This window comes from Geotrypetes seraphini, chromosome 14, assembly GCF_902459505.1.
Source record: "Geotrypetes seraphini chromosome 14, aGeoSer1.1, whole genome shotgun sequence".
Taxonomy (NCBI): domain Eukaryota; kingdom Metazoa; phylum Chordata; class Amphibia; order Gymnophiona; family Dermophiidae; genus Geotrypetes; species Geotrypetes seraphini.
Window position 1 is genome coordinate 22676589 of NC_047097.1, and position 22368 is coordinate 22698956.

At 42.8% G+C, this 22368-nt stretch overlaps 1 protein-coding gene across 6 annotated transcripts in view; it reads left to right on the forward strand.

Annotated features, from left to right (window-relative positions):
- The window catches only part of COPS2 (COP9 signalosome subunit 2), a 63977-nt gene that overhangs the window by 36661 nt on the left and 4948 nt on the right, over positions 1–22368 (forward strand). For 4 of the 6 annotated variants that reach the window (XM_033919800.1, XM_033919801.1, XM_033919798.1 and 1 more), the window contains 5 exons: positions 10024–10202; positions 10304–10356; positions 11971–12068; positions 14007–14089; positions 16710–16768. In XM_033919800.1, coding sequence (XP_033775691.1) covers positions 10024–10202; positions 10304–10356; positions 11971–12068; positions 14007–14089; positions 16710–16768 — 472 coding nt within the window. Of the gene's footprint in view, positions 1–10023; positions 10203–10303; positions 10357–11970; positions 12069–14006; positions 14090–16709; positions 16769–19927; positions 20052–22368 lie in introns of all 6 variants that reach the window. The other 2 variants (XR_004536915.1, XM_033919802.1) reach the window with 2 other exon arrangements.

The following is a 22368-nucleotide window of genomic DNA, read 5'->3' on the forward strand; positions in this document are numbered from 1 at the left end:
CGTAGAATCTAGTTTCTGCATGCCACAAGTTTAATTAAGCTTCCTCAAATATAGCTAAAGTAGTGAATGCTTATACCAGCCCCAAAATGTAGAAATGAATGAAAATATCAAAAAGCTGGACTAGTGCATAACCATTTCAATGACATGCTTTCAATTTTTCATGAGTATGCCTCAGCCCCACCACTCCACCGCTGTGCTATCTTGTGACTGTGATCTTACTCTGAGCAATACTATGAGTCGGATGACTAGCGCGTACTCGTGAGACCCTTGATACAGCGCCGTTTGGCGCGAAACATGTCGGGTTAGACTCCCAGACGTTGGCTGATAAGAGCTAAGTATCTACATCACTCTTTATATTAAGCAAAATATTTTAAAAAATATATGAAGGATTTTTCACGATTCTATACAAAAATAAAAAGATATGAGCAGCCGATGATGAAGCGCCACATAAATCTCCACGCAGTCACAAGATAGCACAGCGGTGGAGTGGTGGGGCTGAGGCATACTCATGAAAAATTGAAAGCATGTCATTGAAATGGTTATGCACTAGTCCAGCTTTTTGATATTTTCACACAAGTTTAATTAAAGCACTACATCATCATTTTATCCAAAAGCTTTCATTATTTAAATTATTGCATGTATTCTGGCTTGGATACTATTTGGTTGATTGTAAAGAATTTTGTAAGACCATATTTTACCCCCAAGCAAAATAGCTTCTGCTGATTAGTGCAGTAGGCTAAGAACCTGGGGAATTGAGTTCAATTCTCACCATGTCTCCTTGTAACCCTGGGTAAGTCACTTAACCTCCATTGCCTCAGGTGCAAAAACCTAATTTGTGAGCTAAGTAGTAACAGAGAAAGTACCTGCATAGAAGGTTCACCTCTTTTCTGGATAATAGATATCAAAGCATACTGCTCAACGATGCACTATCAAAACCGAAACCAATCAGATATGGTGTTCCCCAGGGGCTCTGCTATCCCCCCTATTATTCAGTCTCTACATTAGGCAGGTCCTAGACATAGCCCGCAAATACCAAATACAGATTCACTCCTTCGTGGATGACATCCAGCTATACCTACCGCTAGGAGAAAGCCACGATGCCGAGATCGCAAAACTCCTAAAATGGCGTTTTGGAAATCAAAAACTGGATGACCGTTAACAAATTACAACTAAACACCTCAAAAAATGAACTCCTTTGGATCCGTAAAGAACACTGCAACCGCGCCTGTCCCTTGCTATGCTGGGACTCAACTACCTTAACTGCAAAGGATCAAGCATGCAGCCTAGGAATATTCTTTGACCCCCCAACCTGTCATTTTCCAACCATATCTCTCGGGTGCCAGGTGATATTTTCCTCATTTTACTACCTACATCAACTCGAAATAAAAAACTGCTTTTCTGAGTCTGACTTCACCCAACTACTCTATGCCTTAGTCCTTTCCCTCATGAACTACTGCAACGCCCTATTCAATGGTCTCATGGCAAACAACATATAACGTCTCCAGTGTGTACAAAATGTGGAAATCGGACTTCTAAAAAACCTCCGTGCCTGTGACCCTGTCTCCCAGGCTCTATCGTCAGCTCACTGGCTGCCCATAGCCAAATGTTGTGTCTTCAAGGGCCTGATGCTAGCATTCAAATCTTTACACAACATTGCACCAGACTACGTGATGGCAAAGCGTCCTCTCTGTGTGCCAAACAGGTCCCTCCGCTCCCAGGATAAAATATGCCTCAAAACACCTCCCAGTCGTGCTCTTCAACTGCCAAACAGCATTCCTACTCCCACTTCATACTGAGCCACTGGAATCGACTGTCCCCACAGATGAGATCCCTTGAAGGACTCCTCAGCTTTAGGAATGCAATAAAAACATACCAGAGTCTTATACAGGAGCATGAATACCTACTTTTTCCTACTAGCTATATCTCTTCTTATGCATCGTAGCTTTCGCTGTCACCTTTTCAACCTGTTTGGCCACCTTAAGATCATCACATACAATCACACCCAAGCCCTACTTTTCTGTCATACACATATGTTCTTCACCCCCTAAACTGTACTATTCCTTTGGGTTTTTGCAGCCCAAATGCATGACTTTGCATTTCTTAGCATTCAATTTTAGCTGCCAAATTTCAGACCATTCTTCAAGCTTTGCCAGATCTTTCTTCATGTTACTCACACCATCCTGGGTGTCTACTATTGCATATTTTGGTATCATCCACAAAGAGGCAAATCTTACCTGACAGCCCTTCAGCAATATCACTTATAAAAATGTTAAAAAGAACAGGCCCAAGAACAAAACCTTGAGGCACACCGCTGGTAATATCCCTTTCCTTGGAGCGATCTCCATTGATCACTACCCTCTATTGCCTTCCACTCAAACAGTTCTTGACACAGCCCATCACTTTGGGGCCCATCCCAAGAGCACTCAGTTTATTTATTAGACGTCTGTGTAGTACACTGTCAAAGGCTTTGCTAAAATCTAAATACACCACATCTAGTGCACTCCCTCTATTCAATTCTCTGGTCACCCAGTCAAAGAAATTAATCAGATTTGTCTCACAAGACCTACCTCTAGTGAATCCATGTTGCTTCTGGTCCTATAATCCACAGGATTCCAAAAACTTCACCAATCACTGTTTTAAAAGTGTTTCCATTAATTTGCTTATATTATTATTATAACAAACCCTTTCACAAAAAATACAGTAGGATGTCACAAAAAGTCAGTGCTGCTGAAGTTCCAATAAAGGGAGTTTCAGATAACTGGAGGAAAAAGCCTCAGATTGGAACCCTTCCACCACCACAATGGTGGTCCAAGGTGGTTGGGCGAGCACCTCACTGGCAAAAAACCTCCAGACCGACTCCCAATAAATAATAAACTTAAAGCAGGACTGTGGTGCAAAAGAAAGAGGATAAATTTCCACTTATCTAATTTAGTCGATCGGTACACCAATCGTACCGATCGACTAAATTAGATAAGTGGAAATTTATCCTCTATCTTTTGCACCACAGTCCTGCTTTAAGTTTATTATTTATTGGGAGTCGGTCTGGAGGTTTTTTGCCAGTGAGGTGCTCGCCCAACCACCTTGGACCACCATTGTGGTGGTGGAAGGGTTCCAATCTGAGGCTTTTTCCTCCAGTTATCTGAAACTCCCTTTATTGGAACTTCAGCAGCACTGACTTTTTGTGACATCCTACTGTATTTTTTGTGAAAGGGTTTGTTATAACATTATTGATTTTTCACATTTCCGGGTTATTTTTGCTTTTCCATTAATTTGCTTACCATAGAAGTCATACTTACTGGCCTATAATTCCCTGCTTCCACTTTTGTGGAGAGTGACCATATCCACCCTTCTCCTCACTTTCCAGTTCAAGAATTCAACCGTTCTCCTCGACCCAGACCTGAGTTTTGCCAAAAGGCTTCTTCAGGAGGAATAGCATTACAGAATGAAATAAACTGAAATAAAACAAAAAAACAATCAGCTTATATGAGCAAGTACATCCAACCATTAACCTATACAAAGACCTGTTAAATTAATCATTAACATACATTACATACATAGTGCTATGGCATACACAAAGGGGGCAGTAAGTCAAACCTGGTAAAGTCATGATCGATTATCCTTACATTGGCAGTTAATTGTCAGTGCGGTGAGATTGCAACCTCAGTTTCTTCAAAGAACAAACCTCTGGCTTCAGGTGATGTCACCAAGTGGGATGGCTGGTTAGAGAGGGTGCTCCGACGTCAAAGAAAGAAAAACACGTATGAGAATGTGCAGTTGTGACAGTCTTCATCCAATTTGAGCGAGGTGTAGAGCCGGAAGGTATGAAGGTCTCGACTATGCCGACGAAAAAGAAATTTGATGAAGGAAGACCACCGGGGAAGGGTGGTGAAAAATGCAGCCTGCGCCATGTGCGTGGGGCCTCCATGGCTACCGGGTGCTAGTCTGGGGAAAGTGCATTGGAATAGGAGGTAAACAGGCAGGCTTTGCCAAGACATCAGAGTGATGATAACATGGCTCCGATTACCAAAGCAGACTCTAGGAATGGGCTAATAATGTTAAAAGAGCAGTCACGGTGGTAAAAGGGAAAATTAAGGAAGCAGTTCGAGAGGCAAAATATATGTATTAGGGGTGTTCCCAATACTGAAGAGTTCCGCGAAGCTATTCAAGTGGTTCAAAAACTCTATCACTGCCTTTTCGTTAGAGAGACAGGGGACTTTGCAGTTCTTGCCATGGATCTTAAAGTAGACAGGACTCGCAGGACCCTGGGACTGAAGCAGGGAGATTTTCCCAGAGATATTATAGCAAGCTTCAACAATTACAGGGACTAAGATAACATCTTGCGCAAAGCACTGGAATTGGGTCTGATAAATTGGCAAGACACTAAAATAGAAATATTCCAGGACCTCTCTTCCATTACTCTACAAAGGAGGAGGGAGTTTTGACCTATATTACTCATCTTGAAACAGAAATCAGTTCGCTATAAATGGTTGTTTCCATTTGACTTGTTAGTAACCATCAACGGAACAAATAAGAAAGTGGCTACAGTGAAGGAGACGTGGGCTCTACTGTGAAAAGAAGGGCTGGTCACGAAGGAGGATGCAACAACCTCTGGAAAGATGGCAGCGCAGCAGTTGGAGAAGTACAGGTGACAAGGGTGCAAAAGAGGAGCAGGCCTACAGGTGCTGGGGCATCAACTTCTGCACTTAGCAGAGAAGCTGGAGAGGATATTCCGGAAATCTGAAGGACCTTACTAGAGACTGTTGGCTTGGATTTCTCTTGGACTGCTACAGTAACTGTTGAACTGTATGATTGGTCTGGGGCTAGAGAATGAATGTGGGGTGATTGTCTTGAGTGATTGAGTCATGTAACGGGTGTTGCGAATGAGGAGGTAAGAGTGTGATGTATGGTTGTAGGGGAGAAGATCTAGGTGTGAAGGGGACTTTGGTGATGCTATCCAAAGCCATGGAGGGAGGAAGTAATGGCTATGAGGGAGGGGTGGGGGTGTGGTAGCTGTGAAAGGAAGGGGGAGGGGTGGGGGATGGGTAGGTACAGAATGTGGGATTCATTTGTAGGGTAGCCTCCGGGAAAGGGGTGCTCTTAATTGTAGGCTATGGGTGTGGGGCATTAGAATGTTTTGGTTCTGTAGTATTGGGGATGGGTGGTACAGATAAAATTCGCTGGGGCAGTTTTACTGTGAAAGGGTTGAACATACTGCGTAAGACAATTACTGCAGAAAGAATTGAATCCATTATATATATAGACATATGTTTTGTTCAGGAGACACATTTTTTTGAAAGTGGGGAGAAATTGGTAAATTATCGGGAATATCCCGTTAAAGTAGGATCTCTGTTGTTGGGGGAAGATTTTAATCTGGTGATGGACCCTAGATAGGACTCTACAGGTGATCTGGGGGTAGATTAAAATCAGATAGGAAGAGATTGCGCATCTTTTTGGACATGCTTCAATTGGTAGATGGGTTGAGACATCAACATTTGCTGGATAAGGATTACACATTTTATTCATCAGTCCATAACTCTTATTCAAGGATTCAAATGCTTTGTTTGGGGGGGTGGGGGATTATAGTGTCTAAAATTGAAGAGATTGTCTGGTCTGATCATGCATCAATATGGGCTGATTTGGACTGGGGTCAGTCAAGAGTGAGGGACAGATACTGGCGATTGAATGATAGTCTGCTGGCTGACCCTTTAGTACTTAAAAAGGTAGAACACACTATCAGGGACTTTTTGGAGAGCAATAGGGTGGATCAGTATTCCCCTACCACTATATGAGAGTCTCTCAAGGCTGTTCTGCGGGGAGATTTTATTTCTATAGCATCTCATAAGAAGAAAGATCGATTAGCAGAGGAGAAGAATCTAAGGGAAGAGTTGGCATTACAAGTGGACTATCGTAAAAAGGGGCAAGGAGGGACAAGGACTAAGATCCGTATTCGGAGCTTAGATCGCAGTTGGGGAAGTTGAAAGATTAGGACATTAAGTTCAAATTGGAGCGCTTGAAACTTAAGTTTTTTGAAGCCGGAAATAAAGGGGGTAAATTATTGGCTCATAAACTGAAAGTTCAACAAGCTCAGGCTAATATTATCAATATTAGGGATAAACAGGGTAATGTTCTTACTGAAGATAAGCATATTCAACGCCAATTTAGAGAATTTTATCAGGATCTATACTCGCCGGAGGTACAGGGGTCAGACCAGGATATTATTGACTATCTCAGTGACCTGGGGTTGCTTTCCGTTTCGGCATAAAAAAATTTTTCTGTTTATCTGGGGTGGTAAATGACCTAGAGAAGCAAGACAAGCGATTTTTAAATTTAAGAATGAGGGTGGGATGGGTGTTCCCAATCTAGAACTTTATTATAGAGTGGTTCAACTTCGAGCTCTCTTTGAATGGCATGCACAGTCCCTGAAGTTGTGGGTGACAGTTGAACAAGGCTTGTCTACTCTTCCCAGGGGTATTGCATGCCTCAGATATCTACCATTGATGCGTTTGAGTAGCAATGAAATTTCCTCTATTGACAACCCTTTTGTTCAGCTAACCCTGAAAATTTGGAAAGTGGAATGTTCTAGGCTTTTGTCCACTAGTGGAGGGCTGCACTTCATGCCTCTAGCACATGCCCCTGATTTTGTCCCTGGTAGAGAGGAGGAATCTTCATATGTTGGGGGAAGGCGAGCTTGTCTTGTTTGCGGCAATTTGTGGCTGGGAATCATATTACGGAATTTGCTGTGTTGAGTAATCGGTATTCTTTACAGTCTAGAGGTCTTTTTCCTGCCTGCAAGTAAAGAATTATTTTCTAAGGGCCAAGAGGGACGCAAGTGAATGTCTCCAAAGATCTATTTTTGAGCAGTCTTTGGAGAGGCCGGTAGGCAAGGGGTGTATATCGGGCCTGTACAAACTATTACATACTGCTAAATCTAGAAAAACTTCATATGTTAGTGTGGGAGGGGGATTTAGGTAGGAACTTTACCATTCAGGCGTGGGAAGGTATTTCAGTACAACAACATCATTTTGCAATGGCTCCGGTATTGGTTGAAAATGCTCTTAAAGTGCTGGTTCGAATTTGAATGCATGAATAAGATTTATTTTGCCTGTAAATTAGGTAAAAGGTATGCAGATTTCTCTCATGTGCATTCATTAGGTATATCTTGAAACCCTGAGTGGCTGGGGGTCCTCCAGGCCAGGTTTAAGAACCACTGGACCCAAGGATGCAAATTCTACTCCTGGTGGAATTCTGTGCTACTGTGCAATGCAGAATTTGTGCGGAATTCCCCAGGGATGCATAATTCCCTAAAGTCTGCACAGGTTGTTGTTGTTTGTTTGTTTGTTTGTTTTAAATCTTGTTTATTGAGGTCAACCAGAGTAACACAGGATATACAAAGAATACAAAGGCAAACAAAAGCGGCTGTGAACAATGCAAAACAATACAATCAGCAATACCAGCAGAAAATACAATAGTAACGATAGAGAAGCCCCCTCCTCATGCGCGGATAATAACAAGAACAACAAAAAATATGAGGAGCCCACAGCCCCCCACCGGGAGTGAATGCAGAAGCTCAGGTGCAATGACCAAACAGAGTGTGGGACTACAGGACACCCCAAACACCTCAAGCCAGGAGGTAGGAAGAGAAAAGATACTGAGCAACAGAGCTCCAGACCACACTCTGAAAAACACTCCAACCGCACGAACAGCCCATGGTCCCCCTTGTAACCCCACAGTTTTCTTAAGGCATAGTACCTATCCCAAGGAATCCCCAACTCAAGACACAACACCCACACCAGGCAACTCACCACAACCCAGTCATACAGGCAGTCATACACCACACATACTCCCCATACAAACCCCCACCCTAACTCCCTTCCCTAGACCGAGAGACTAGAGGTAACTGCAAGAACACTCACCATAAAGCCAAATACGCCTGAACTTCCAGACTGGTGGAACGGGAATGATAGCAGAGCTCAAACTGTGCCAATTCAGACATCTGAGTGAGCCAGCAAACCAGTGGAATATCCCCCTCTTGGATCCAATACTGTAAAATCGTACGTTTGACTGTGAGCAAGGTCAAATATATAAAGCGACGCTGAGGTACAGTGAGGCCTTGGGCTTCCAGCAGGGTTTGGTCACCAAGAAGCAGTGTCTTATAATCCCACTCCAGATCACGCTGCAAGACCAGTTGAAGCTGCGCAAAGGAAGAATTCCACAGGGTGAGAGCAGGATACTCCAAAAAGGAGTGGAGTAACATCCCGGGGGCCTGTTTGCTTTTAGAGCACAGATCCACATCCCATAAACCCATATGAGCACCCCGCTCCTTAGTAATATAAGCCCTTTGAAGGATCTTGAATTGAATCTCCTGCCAAGCCACAGATTTCACAAAAGCATACAAAGTGTGAAAGAGCTCCATAAAGGTATCTGGAGTATAGGACGCGGCGAGATCCCGATTCCACCGGTCCCGAAGAAGGATTAAGGTTGCTGCAGCCCAAATCGCTTCCGGCAACATTTTCGGGCAGCCTGCATAAGTTTTGCAGGCTTCCCTCTACCTCAGTCCCACACTCAATGTCTCTCTTCTTCGGCCGAACCAGGGTAGAGGGAAGCCTGTGGAACTGACAGCAGATTGCCATTAACTGAAATTGTTGTCGCAGAGGTAATGGACAGGGATTGGGGACAATAGGGAGAGTGAAAGATGCTGGTTGGGGAAAATACCAGAGGTCTGCACAGATTTTGGTGTTGGGTTGGCAATCCCTCACTGCGGCCCAAATCGCTGCCTGCAATATCTTCGGGCAGCCTGCATGGGCTCTCCAGGCTTACCTCTACTGCAGTGCGGTCCCACACGTGATGTCACGTCTTCTTTTTCAGTGGGACTGCAGTAGAGGGAATCTTGCAGAGCTGGCAGCAAGTTACCATTAACTGAAATTGGCATCGCAAATGTTGTGGATAAGAATGCTAGATTGGGGACAATGGGGAGAAAGTGAGAGAATACTGGCTGGGGGGGAACAGAGGTGGGAGATACTGGCTGGGGGGGGAAATAGGTGAGAGAGTGAGATATGCTGGCTTAGGGGGGGACAGAGGTGAGAGAGTGACAGATGCTGGCTGGAGGGGGGACAGAGGTGAGAAATGATGGCAGGGGGGGGACAGAGGTGAGAGACAGGTGAGCGAGTGAGAGATGCTGGCTGGAGGGGGGGTCAGAGGTGAGAGATGCTGGCTGAGGGAACAGAGGTGAAAGAGTAAGAGATGTTGGCTGGGGAGGGGATAGAGGTGAGAGAGTGACAGATGCTGGCTGGGGGGACAGAGGTGAGAGACAGGTGAGCGAGTGAGAGATGCTGGCTGGAGGGGGGGACAGAGGTGAGAGATGCTGGCTGGGGGAACAGAGGTGAAAGAGTGAGAGATGCTGAATGGGGAGGGGATAAAGGTGAGAGAGTGACGGATGCTGGCTGGGGAGGTGAGAGAGTGACGGAGGCTTGCTGGGGAGGGGATAGAGGTGAGAGAGTGACAGATGCTGGATGGAGGGGACAGGTGAGAAATGCTGGCTGGGGGGGACAGAGGTGAGAGATGATGGCAGGGGGGGACAGAGATGAAAGAGTGAAAGATGCTGGCTTGGGAGGGGATAGAGGTGAGAGAGTGACGGATGCTGGCTGGGGAGGTGAGAGAGTGATAGATGCTGGCTGGGGGGACAGAGGTGAAAGATGCTGGGGGGGACGACAGAGTTGAGAGATGCTGGCTGGGGGGGGGACAGAGGTGAGAGATGTTTATTTTCTCTAGTATAATTTAATGAAAATACTGGATTGTTCTGAAATTCTGGTTGATAATTAGCAAAAATATTGTTTAAATGTTGTCAAATAAACTTGCAGAATTTGCAAATTTTGTGTGCAGAATTTTGAAATTTTTTTTGTACAGAGTTCCACCAGGAGTAAAATTCATGATTCTTTGCCCTTGTCCCACAAAAGAGAGTTTATTCAGATGCTTGTTTGGAGGCATGCTCGTGCCATTGATATACATCTTTTCTCTCCTTTTCAGAATGTGGAGGAAAAATGCACTTAAGAGAAGGAGAATTTGAAAAGGCGCACACTGACTTTTTTGAAGCTTTTAAGAATTATGATGAGTCAGGGAGTCCCAGGCGAACTACTTGCTTGAAATATTTGGTCTTGGCAAACATGCTGATGAAGTCAGGGATAAATCCATTTGACTCTCAGGAGGTATGGTTATAAATGAAAGCAAAGTCAATTAAGTAATTAGTCTCAACACTGAAGTGATCCTAAGACTGATCTTTTCTCTCTCTCTTTTTTTTCATGTCCAGGCTAAACCATACAAAAATGATCCAGAAATTTTAGCAATGACAAATTTAGTAAGGTAAGGTTATTTTTATTTGTGTTCTTTGATGGAAGGCCATTGTCAAGATTTTTATGGAATAAAATATGCTTTAACATTTTTTTCCATCTACACTTCTTCCCTTGGCACTCTAGTCTCTTCCCAGGGCTTCCAGTACCATCTCTATGCTGATGACTCACAAATTTACCTCTCTACACCCAAAATTTCAATGGAAATCCAGGCCCAAGTTTCAGCCTGCCTGACCTGGATATCTTGCCACATCTAAAATTGGCCGACTGAACTCCTTATCTTTCCTCCTAAACCTGCCTCTCCTCTTCTCCATTCTCTATTTTGGTGGATAACGCTGTCAACCTCCCTGTCTCGTCAGCTTGCAACCTCAGGGTCATCTTTGACTCATCTCTTTCCTTCTTATATACAGCAGACCGCCAAAACTTGTTGCTTCTTTCCATACAATGTCACAAAATCTGGAATTTCCTTTCTGAGCATGCTGCCCAGACCCTCATCCATGCTTTTGTCACCTCTCAACCGGATTACTGCAACTTACTTTTGGCGGGTCTGCTTAGCCATCTTTCTCCCCTTCAATTTGTTCAGAATTCTGCTTCATGCCTTGTATTCCGCCAATGTCGTTATCCTCATGTTACCCCTCTCCTCAAGTCGCTTCATTGGCTCCCTGTCCGCTTCCACATACAGTTCAAACTCCTCTTACTGACCTACTAGTGTAGTCACTCCGCGGCTCCTCAATATCTCTCCTCTTCCTATATTCCACTCCGTGAAGTCTGTCGGGCAAGTCTCTCTCGTTTGTACCCCTCTCCTCTATTGCCAACTCCAGACTCCATCCCTTCTTCCTTGCTGTGCCGTCTGCCTGGACCAACCTGCCAGACTCGGTACGTTGGACTCCATCTCTGGCCGTATTTAAATCCAGATTGAAAACCCACTTTTTTGAAGCTGCATTTAAGTCCTAACCCTACCAACTGGTAAAGCACCATATTTGTTTATCATTCCCTCTGTAGTGCTCTACCCTCTCTTCCCCTTCATCCCTTTATATTTCCCTAAATGGGTAGTTTATATTGATTCACCATTTTGTCCACTGTGTCTGTCTTAATTAGATTGTAAGCTCTTTCGAGCAGGGACTGTCTCTTGTGTGTTTAATGTACAGCGCTGCGTCCATCTGGTAGCGCTATAGAAATAATAAATAGTGGTTGTAACAGTATTGTTTAGTAAGACAATCCTGTCACGATTTACAATTCACTATTTATTTATTCATTTTTCTATACCGTTCTCCCAAGAGAGCTCAGAACGGTTTATATGAATTTATTCAGGTGCTCAAGCATTTTTCCCTGTCTGTCCTGGTGGGCTCACGATCTATCTAATGTACCTGGGGCAATGGGGGGGGGATTAGGCGATTTGCCCAGGGTCACAAGGAGCAGCGTGGGTTTGAACCCACAAATGTTGCTTTAACCACTGTGCCATACACTCCCCACTACGCCACACACTCTCCACTACTCGCATCCATTTCTGCTCTGCTCTCATGCAATTTGTAGTGAATTTCTGCTCCCTATTAATGAATCTGCTTTCATATCTAGGTGTTCATTTGTATTTTCATCACATTTAAAATCATGCCATTTTCTCTTATAGTGCCTATCAGAATAATGACATCACTGAATTTGAGAAGATTCTGAAAACAAACCACAGCAACATCATGGACGATCCCTTCATAAGGGAGCATATTGAAGGTATCCTCTGCTAAGAAGTGTGGAAGAAGGGGAAGCAATTTCTTATATTTTTCTGTTTTAGAAGCGTTATCTCTCAGCATTAACAATTATTTTTAGTAAGATCATTTCCTGTTCTCTTAAACATGAGATATAGCCTATAATGGGTGGTAAGTGCAATATTCAATTTATTACCCTGCTGCTAAAAGTTTACACACATGCCATTCTCATAAGAATTGCTGCTGCTGGGTCAGACCAGTGTTCCATCATGCCCAGCAGTCCGCTCACACGACAGCCCCCAGGAGACTGGACGACCAGGCGTCAAAATGGCAGATGATATTCAATGTGAGCAAGTGCAAAGTGAGGCATGTGCGAAAGAGGAACCCGAACTATAGCTATGTGATGCTGAGTTCCACGTTAGGAGTCGCTGCCCAGGAAAAGGATCTAGGTATCATTATTGAGGATATGTTGAAACCCTCAGCTCAGTGTGTTGCAGCGGTTAAGAAAATAAATAGAACTTTCTCTCCTCTCTTCTACCTTCCAAAGTATTTAGATCAATGCTGTCTTGTTAAAATGTTTATTTTATTTTTATTTTTCCTCTAACTCTACTTTTCACTATTACCCTCCAGGTACTTTAGTTAGATTGTGAGCCTTCGGGACAGTAAGGGAATTTTTCAAGTACCTTTCTTATTTCTAATCTTAATGTATATTTTCTGTAAACCGCTTAGAACCTAACGGATGTAGCGGTATATAAGAAATAAATTACATTACATTACGTTAGGAATTAACAGGAAAGGAATGGAAAACAAAGATGAAAATTTTTTAATGCCCTTGTATCACTCTATGATACCTCCAATACTGTGTGAAGTTCTGGTCGCCGTATCTCAAAAAAAAATATAGCAGAATTAGAAAAAGTACAGAGAAGGATGACAAAAATGATAAAAGGGATGGGACAACCTTCCCAAGAGGAAAGGCTAAAGTGGCTAGGGCTCTTCAGCTTGGAGAAGAGATGGCTCATGGGTGATATGATAGAGGTCTATAAAATACTGAGTGGAGTGGAAAGGGTAGTGTGAATCGCTTGTTCATTCTTTCCAAAAATACTAGGACTAGGGGACATGCGATGAAACTACTAGGTAGCAGGTTTAAAACAAACTAGAGAAAATATATTTTTTTTTTTCCACAACGGGTAATTAAACTCTGAAATTCATTGCCAGAGAATGTGATGAAATCAGTTAGCTTAGCAGAGTTTTAAAAAGGTTTGGATAATTTCCTAAAAGAGAAGTCCATAGGCCATTATTGAAATGGCTTGGGGAAATCCACTGCTTATTCCTAGGATAAGCAGCATAGAATCTGTTTTGGTGCTTGGAACGTGGGCAGGATACTGGTCTCGATAGACCTTCAGTCTGTTCCAATATGGTAAATCTTATATTCTTATGTAAGTACATCCCTGCCATATTTACATGTCCACACTTATACCAGGTCTGTGGATAGTGTGTAAATGTTAGGTGTGCTAATACCAAGTTTTATTAGTATTTTGTAATGGAATCTCGGCACTCAAATGCTATTATAGAATGTGCTTCTGCTACACATCCTCAGGGCACCTAAATAGAATCGCCCAGTTGTAGAATAGCCCCATGGCTGATAAGCATTAATATGCTCTTTTTGTTAGCTCACATAGAGAGCTAATGACTTAAGGCTTCTCACTGATTCAACTGTTGATGTCTCCAAATAAATGCTTTCCTGCAGCATGGAAAAATGTACAAGCTACATTTTAAAGTGATTTTACCAAGTGCTACTGTTTTAATATATAAAGATATTTTTTCCATTTAGAATTTGAAATGCATGAAGTAATGCTAATTGCAGACAAAAATTATACGAGTAGCTGAGATAATTTTAAAACTCATTTTGAGTCTTAGACTGTTAAGACATTTAATGATATTAATCTTTTCTTTTCTCTTGCAGAGCTTTTACGAAACATCAGAACACAAGTGCTTATAAAATTAATTAAGCCTTATACAAGAATACATATTCCATTTATTTCTAAGGTAAATTCTGATATTGTTTAGGCAACAGTAAAACATAAAACAGTAATCATGTTAAAAGTCAAAGAATTCAAACTGGCCGTAGTAATTCAAAAATAGTTTCAAAACTTCTTCATGAGCTTTCTCTGCAGTCCTAGAGTTTATTGCCTATAGGATAAAGAGCAGGATCAGGCCAGGGTAGAGTAATTGTACACAGGGTGTGAAGAATCTATATTCCCCTATCAGCCTGAATTTTCTAAGGGAATCACCAGGGGTCAATATTCCTTTGAAAATTGGCATACCTGTCATTTTGAAAATCCTACAGATAGTTTAAAAATTGCCCTCTTTATTAATAGTCTACATTTATAGTGTTGCTTGAGGGGAAAAAAAACACTTTGGAGCTTCCGAAGTTCTGTATTTTGGATGCAGTGGAGAAAAGGTATTAATTTGCTATAGTTCAAATAGGTCCCAGGTTGGCAACTGGCAGAAAATCAACACTCAAGCTTACAGTTTCTAGAAAGCCATGCTATAAGAAAACCTATGTGTAGATATTGTTGCTTAGGAAATATTCTTGAGTGCTATTAAACATTAGGTAAATGTGAAATTAAAATTATTTTGGAAAGATATAGGAAGCGCTGGTTCATATAATAAATCAAACATACCAAAATATATATTCTGAAATCCTGTATATTAATGTACTTCAATTTTCATTCACAAATGAAAAATAAATATAGTGATATGGCAACTGAGCTCCCTCTTTCAGGAAGACTTGGGCATTCCTCTTGAATTAACACCAGCTGGCCAGTCAAGATTCTTTTAGAAAAGCTCTGAAAGGAGCCTTTATTTCTGCTCTTTAGCCACAGAAATGCTGCTGCCACAACATCAGGGCTATCAAGAAGATAGAGCGTATGAGGGGAATCCAAGCTAGGAATAAAGCCACCTCAGCTTCCTTCACTGTGAACATGCCCGAGTGTAATCTATTAGACATAACGCTTTTTACTTTATAGCTCCCATTACCTGGAACAAGTTGTTATTACATATCTGTAGTATTGCCTCAATAAAGAAACTTAAACCTGGCTCTATGAATAAGCATTTAATACCTCTAACTCTTACCTGGTGGTTCAATCTCGCTCTCTGTCTCTTGTACTGCATTCCCTAGAAAATATTCACTGAGCCTTTTGTAAGCTCTAAGGGCTAGATTCTGTAAACAGCCTAATAAAATGGCACTGGCCGCATGTCAATCCCACTTAGATGCTGTTTAAAAAATTGCAGTTATCTCCTGGCCCGCAAATGCATTTTGCAGTCTTGGACTTCCCCAGAACCGCCATCTTTTTGGAAAAGGAGAAACCAGCTTCATGTCTTGGCTACCTGGGAAGCAAGAATGGTGGAGGGTCACCCAGGCAAATGGAAAACAGTTTTGCTCATTTGGGATGCCTATTTACAGTCTTTGCCCCCCACCCTGGGACGTAGTCCACTTTTGAACTTGTGATTAAATCTATATAGACCCTTTTTTTTTCTCTCTCTCTCTCTTTCGTCTGGTTATTTGGAGAACCACTTTGGGGAGATTGGCTATGTTCAGAGACCATAAGAATTCTGGTTTCTAAACTTGTTAATTTTGGGGCTTTGTTGGGTTTTTGAGGGGAGGAGAGTTGGGGGAAGTGTTGTTGGGGGGGACTATGTTTTATACAAAACTTTTGCTGATTGGATTTACCTTTGCCATATTTTCCTGCATTGGTGGTGGTTTTGTATTTCTTGCTGTTGGATATTCTTTTGTCATCACAAAAATTATTTGAACCTAAAGGCAGGGAGGGGGATGCCAGGAGGGGGGCAGTTGGGGTATAATAAGCTATAAATGTTTGACTACAGCATTATTGTTATTTGCTAGGTTGATGCTGCCATGATTGTTGTACTGTGGATATCTTTTGCCATCAATAAAAATTGTTTGAACATAAAAAATAGCAGTTAACAGTACCTACCACAAAATTTAGGTGTCTGCAATTGTAAGCCAGGGTTTCACTGACCTACATTGCAGATGTCTTTCTTTGGAGAATTGCTTCTAATGGCGCCTAAGGGTTTCAAGAAGGGACTGGATGATTTCCTGAAGGAAAAGGGGATTGAAGGGTACAGATAGAGGATTACTATGCAGGTCCTGGACCTGATGGGCTGCCGCATGAGTGGACTGCTGGGCGTGATGGACCTCTGGTCTGACCCAGCAGAGGCACTGCTTATGTTCTTATGACCTTAGTCGCCATTAGATGCCTCCTTAGGATGCAATTACAACGCCTGCATCTACCGACACAATACTTTTTTAACGAGTTTAGTCAGATTTTAATGGCACGGTCAATTACTGTACCAATTAAAACCAATTAAACCAATTAGGCAGTGGTGCAGTGCCTACTGCCACCTAACTTACAATGCCATTTATAGAATCTGGCCCTAAGTGTTTGAAGGCAATCTGTCCCTGACCTTTTATTTAATTGTAGTTCCTTCACTCGGCTCTGTGTATCAGTATGGGTGGTACAGAAGGTTCTAATAAACTCTAAACTGATTGTTCAGGAGGCTAGTTGGTTTAAAAAAAAACCCCTACTATTGCTGTTCTAAAAACATATGTAACACTTAATATGACAAAGATCTTCTGTCTTAGGAGCTAAACATAGATGTAGCCGATGTGGAGAGCTTGCTGGTGCAGTGCATATTGGATAAGTATGACACTTTCTTTCTTTTTTCCTGGCAATTTATAAAATATTTTGAGACTAAAGAATCTGTAGTTGTTAGAGATTTTTTTAATAAAACGGCAGTGGACAGGTTTTTCACAAATACAATCACACTGCCAATAGGTTGTATCATAACTTTTATAGCTCTTGGCTGTACTTTGGATTTTAAGATTACCGTACTGACAATAACCTATATCATTTTTGCAAATCATATCTAGATATTCATGATGCGATAATCTTTCATGTTTTTAATTGTGCACAGATTATTTTTTGGCCTCTTAATATTAAGGGGGCAATTCTGTAACTGGGCACCTTGTGGGAGGCTATTCTATAAAGGAACGAAGGCTCTTATTTTCTTTTATGGAATACTACTGTAACAGCAAAAATACACACCTATAAATTAAGCATGGGCATTTAACCCCATCCATAGAGCTGGAGTAAGCATGTGTGCCTAATTTCCAGTGATACACGTGTAACTTTGCTCTGCCAATATGTTCACCTACCTGTAAAATAGGTGCTGTGTTATTTATAGAATAACATTTAGGTGGCATTTTGGTATTTATGTGCCTATGTGTCATTTTTCTAATAAATTATGCATATAATCAGCATGTAACTATTAGCTCATACATTATATGTTTCTGGGAGAATTTTGCTTAAGATTTTTGAAAATTCTGTGAACAATATTTTATAAAAATTCTGAAATATTTATTTGTGGTGTTTCTGCACAGAATTTCCTCCTGTCTGTTCCCTCCTCAGCACCAGATTCTCTATTTCTATCTCTCTCTATACCTCCCAGCAAGATCCCTCATTCTGCCCCCAAAGTCTTCTCCCATATGCAGTACCCCCACCTCTCATTCTCGCTTCCCCTAGACACTCACCCCCACTTCTTATTCTTTCTCCTCCTCTCCCCAGTTATCGTTCTATCTCTTCCATCTTCTCCAGGGCACACCCTCAAGCTTGATTTCCCTCAATTCCTGTGGTATAGTTTCATCTAGTTGTGCCCCCACTCCCATAGTACAATCTCAGCTTTCACTGCCACCTCCCCTAAAACCTGGGACACCTCTCACCTTGTACTCCCACCCTCCCTATAACTCATTCTCATCTTGCTCTGCCTCCCCCATTGCAAACTTTTAGCTTGTTCAGTTGCCTCCCCCACATGGCACACTCACCTTGTTCTATGCCCCCTCCCACATGGCAGACTCGCCTTGCTCTGCCACTCTTCCCACATGGCACATTCAACTGACATCTGCTGTTCTCTCCCCCTCCCCTACAAGATCATGTGGCAGGAGGAGGAAGTGGGCCCCTGCACACTGAGTCTCTTCCTCCTCTTTTGCTGGCTTAGATCAGACTGTGAATATGAACTTCAGTTCATTTACACACTCGGGTCTAAGCTGGTAGAGGAGGAGGAAGTGAATCCATGTACAGAGACAGATTAAGGCACAGGCAGACTAGGTTTATGCCTTGTGCCCAGTAGTTTAGGGGAGCCCTGTTATATGTGCTCAGGATTCAGGAAGCTAGGATTGCCAACTGTCCGGATTATTTTTCAGGATTCTAAAAATTTGTAAACCATTTGTTTCAAAGCTAGAAAGATGGCTGAATGTCTGTATAGCTTTCAGAGTTTAGCCTACTAAGAGAGGGGACACGAGCTCTCAATGCTTTCCCCTTCCAGTGCAGAGGCTGTGGTAGGATCCAGACAATGGGAAGGCTTCTAGTCACAGGAAAGAGGGGCTGAACTGAAGAGCTGTGAGGGAAGCGGAGCTCTGCATAGGTTCTTTGGAGAAAATATGTGGAACTAGTGAGTGTTTTAGGGGGAGGGAGGAGATTGTTGATAAGGATTATAACTAAACAAGGGGGAAAGAACTGGCAGCAAATACCAGAATTTAACATGATGGTGAGCAGATCTGGTGGGAAGTGGGAGTACTGCCTGCATTAGCCTATAAGCAGCACTAGAAAAGAAAGCAGAGACTTGTGAATATTTCTATGTCTCTAGTGAGGGCAGTATCTTATTAAAAAAAAAAAAAAAGCTTATCTTTGAAAATCTGGGATGGAAAATTCCCTAGTACAAATATACCTGTGCACATACTATCGCTTGGGATTTACTAAGCCGCGATAGAGGTTTCTGCATAATATAATTCTTTATTTGTATACCGCACAATGCCTTGCAGTTCTAGGCAGTGTACAGAAAGAACACATTAAGGAAGACACTAACATTAAAGATAGACCAAAAACATAGTAAGAAGGCTCAAAGAAGTTCCCTGTCTGTCCCAGACCGGATCACAATCTGTGTTATGTAGCCTGAAAATGAGATAGGAAATGTGTATACATAATGAAAAGAAGAGAATATCATAAACTCAACAGAGGCAAAATCCCCTTAAAGGAAGAAGAGATGGAATGGGAAGGAAAAGAAAAGATCAAGCTGAAGTGAAAAAGAAGTCCTAAATAAGCTCAGTTCTGTGCAAGGCAGCAATAAACAAGATCTCAATGTTAGTCATGAAACCGTGGCCCAGTGAGGTATCGGCTCCGATGCTCATAGAATTCCTATGAGCGTTAGAGCCGTTACCTCGCCAGACCATGGTAGAAACCTCCACTTCAGCTTAATAAAAGGAGCTCTAAGTAAAGGGATGTTTTCAGCCCAGGGAATTTACCTTATTAACTATTAAATTTCTTGGGCACATTCCTTTGAATACTGTCCTAGTACTGTCTCCATTCTGCCTATATCTTTTCAGAAGCATAAAAATTGAAGATTAGGTTCTTACCTTTGCTAATCTTTCTTGTAAACAGGAATATCAGTCTTCACCTGCAGGTATTTACACTCTTTTACTGCGAAGTCTGTAGAGAGCCTAATTTACATATTCTGCTACTCCTCCTCTCACTCTCGGCTGTGCTGGATTTCCTCAGTCTATATCAAAGTAGTTATTCAGCCCTAGAGGTGTACAGAAAAAGAAAGGGGACATGAGGATTCTCCCCAAGACAATGCAATTTTGTTCTGCTCAACAAAAACAGCATTAATTAAAACATTTTTCAATGCATAATGAGGTGAAATGAAATGTGTGTGTAACGTGCATCAACAATTCGAAAGATACTCAACTTGCAAAGATTTTTCTTTTACACTACTGTAATAAAATTTATTTTCCTCCCTGATTGTAAGGGACGGTGGAAGTAATCGAGACATCTGACCTTCCAGACACGTCTGAGACAGAAGCAGGCTAACGAACTGACAGGGTGGGTGTCAAGACTGATATTCCTGTTTACAAGAAAGAAGATTAGCAAAGGTAAGAACCTAATCTTCCATTCTAGTGTAAAAGGAACATCAGTCTTGACCAGCGGGACATACCAAAGCAGTCCTCAGTGCCTAGGGAGAAACTAGTGAGCCTGCTGCCAGCACCGCAGAACCAAGTTCTGGATCCCTTCTGGCTGCTACATCTATCATGTAAAACTTGGTAAAAGTGGGAAGGCAAGATCACATGGCTGTCCTAGAAATTTCTTCAGACAAGACAGCTCTAGCCTCCACCCAGGATGATGCCACCCCTCTGGTTGAGTGTGCTTTTACTCCCACAGAAGACTGTTTTCCGCTCCTAACATAGGCAAAAAAAATTGCCAGACAAATTCATCTTGAAATAGTCGCCTTTTGATGCCAACTGGCCCCATCAAGCTCCACCCAGGAGCATAAAGAGATGATCCAACATGTGAAACTCATTCGTCATCTCTAATTAGCGAAGATGAACTCTTTGGATGTCCAGGCATTTCAATATCTTGCCTTCCTTCTTTGCTCTGGAAGGCAAAAAGACTAGGAGACACACTTCCTGGTTTATGTGAAAACTTGAAACTACTTTCATTAAGAAGAAAGGTATCATTTGAAGCGAGATCCCGCTCTCCGAAATCTTAAGGAAGGGTTCCCTGCAGGACAGTTATGGCCTCTAAAAACACAGTCTTGACTGATAAGTCCATGAGCAAAGTTCCCTCTAGGGCCTCATATGGAGCCCGAGTTAGTGCCCACAGGACAATATTAAGATTTCACGATAGAAAAGGTTGGCACATGGGAGAATGAAGACACAATGCTCCCTTTAAAACCTGGACATATCTGGATGAGAAGCAAAGGTTTGCTGTTTGGGATGCCCTATAAAGCAGGAAAGACCTGCTATCTGTACCTTGAGAGAACCCACTGCAAGGCCTTTATCGAGCCCTTCCTGAAGAAAGGCTAAGGCCATGGTCTTCGTTGGAGTGGAGGAGTGATCTAGTAGATAAAGCTACTGCCTTAACACCCTGAGGTTCTGGGTTCAAGCCTAGTGCTGTTTCTTTTGACCCTGGGCAAGTCACTCAACCCTTCATTGCCCCAGGTGCTATAGCTAGATTGTGAGTCTGCCAGGAGAGATAGGGAAAATACTTGCTTACTAGTCATTCTAGTGTAAACTGCTTTGATACCTGCGGAGGAAAGGCGGTATATAAAATAACCATAATCATTTGTGTGTCTTTGCAACAGCTCTGGAAACACTTCCAATCCTTCATATAGGTAGCCAGCATGGACTGCTTCATAGATTTTAGCAGGGTGGTTATCACCAAGTCCGAATAGCCTCTGTGCACTAAGGCTTCGCGCTCAAGAGCCAAGCCATAAGACCAAAATGGTCTGGATTCTCCAGGGGAATGGGGCCTTGTGAGAGGAGTCCCAGGTGATAGGGAAGCATGATCTCCTTGCCCATCTGTAGATGCAATAGGTCTGCGAACCACGGTCATCTCAGCCAATCCGGGGCAACTAGAATTACTCGCCTCTTGTGGGTCCTTATCCTTCGGAGGACTCTTCCTATTATCGGCCATGGGGGAAACACATACAGCTCTGCTAGAGGCCAGAGCTGGACCAGAACATCCAGGCCATTGCTTCCTGGCTCGTATCTTCGATTGAAGATACGAGCGGCCTTCTTGTTGCTGACTACTGCCATGAGATTGAACATAGTTTGCCCCCAGTGCTGTAGAATGCTGTCGAAGGCCTCCTGATAGAGACCACTCTCTGGGATCCAGTATTTGATGACTCAGGAAATCCACTTGCACATTGTCCATTCCAGCTACATGTGCTTTCAAGAGAGCCAATAGATAGGCCTCAGCCCATCAGAACAGCTTTTGAGCCTCCAATTTCGGCGGTGTACTCCTGGTGCCTTCCTTCCAGTTGACATAGGGCTCCTTTTACTAAGGTGCGCTATGCTTTTTAGCGCACGCTGACCACACTGGCATTGCCCGAGAAGACAAGGACTGCCTTCCCCTCCAAGATGCTCTCCAGTGCCCGAAGTGCTATCCTGATTGCTCCAAGGGATTGATTAGCCAACCCCTCTGCGAGGGTGTCCACCGGCCCTACAGCAGGCACTCTTGGTAATGAGCTTCCTAGTTGAAGAGGCTGGACTCTGTTGTCAACATCTCTTTTGTGGATATGTGCAAAGGCATTCCTTGGGATAGGGACCCTGGCTCAAACCAGCAGTCCAGGCTGCTCAGAGCTGTGTTTATCCAAGGCAGCATTAAGTCCAGTACATTCAACTGCATGGACAACTGGGAGAGCAGCGCCTCCTGTAGAGGGCATAAATGTGCTCTTGCCCAGGGTACTAC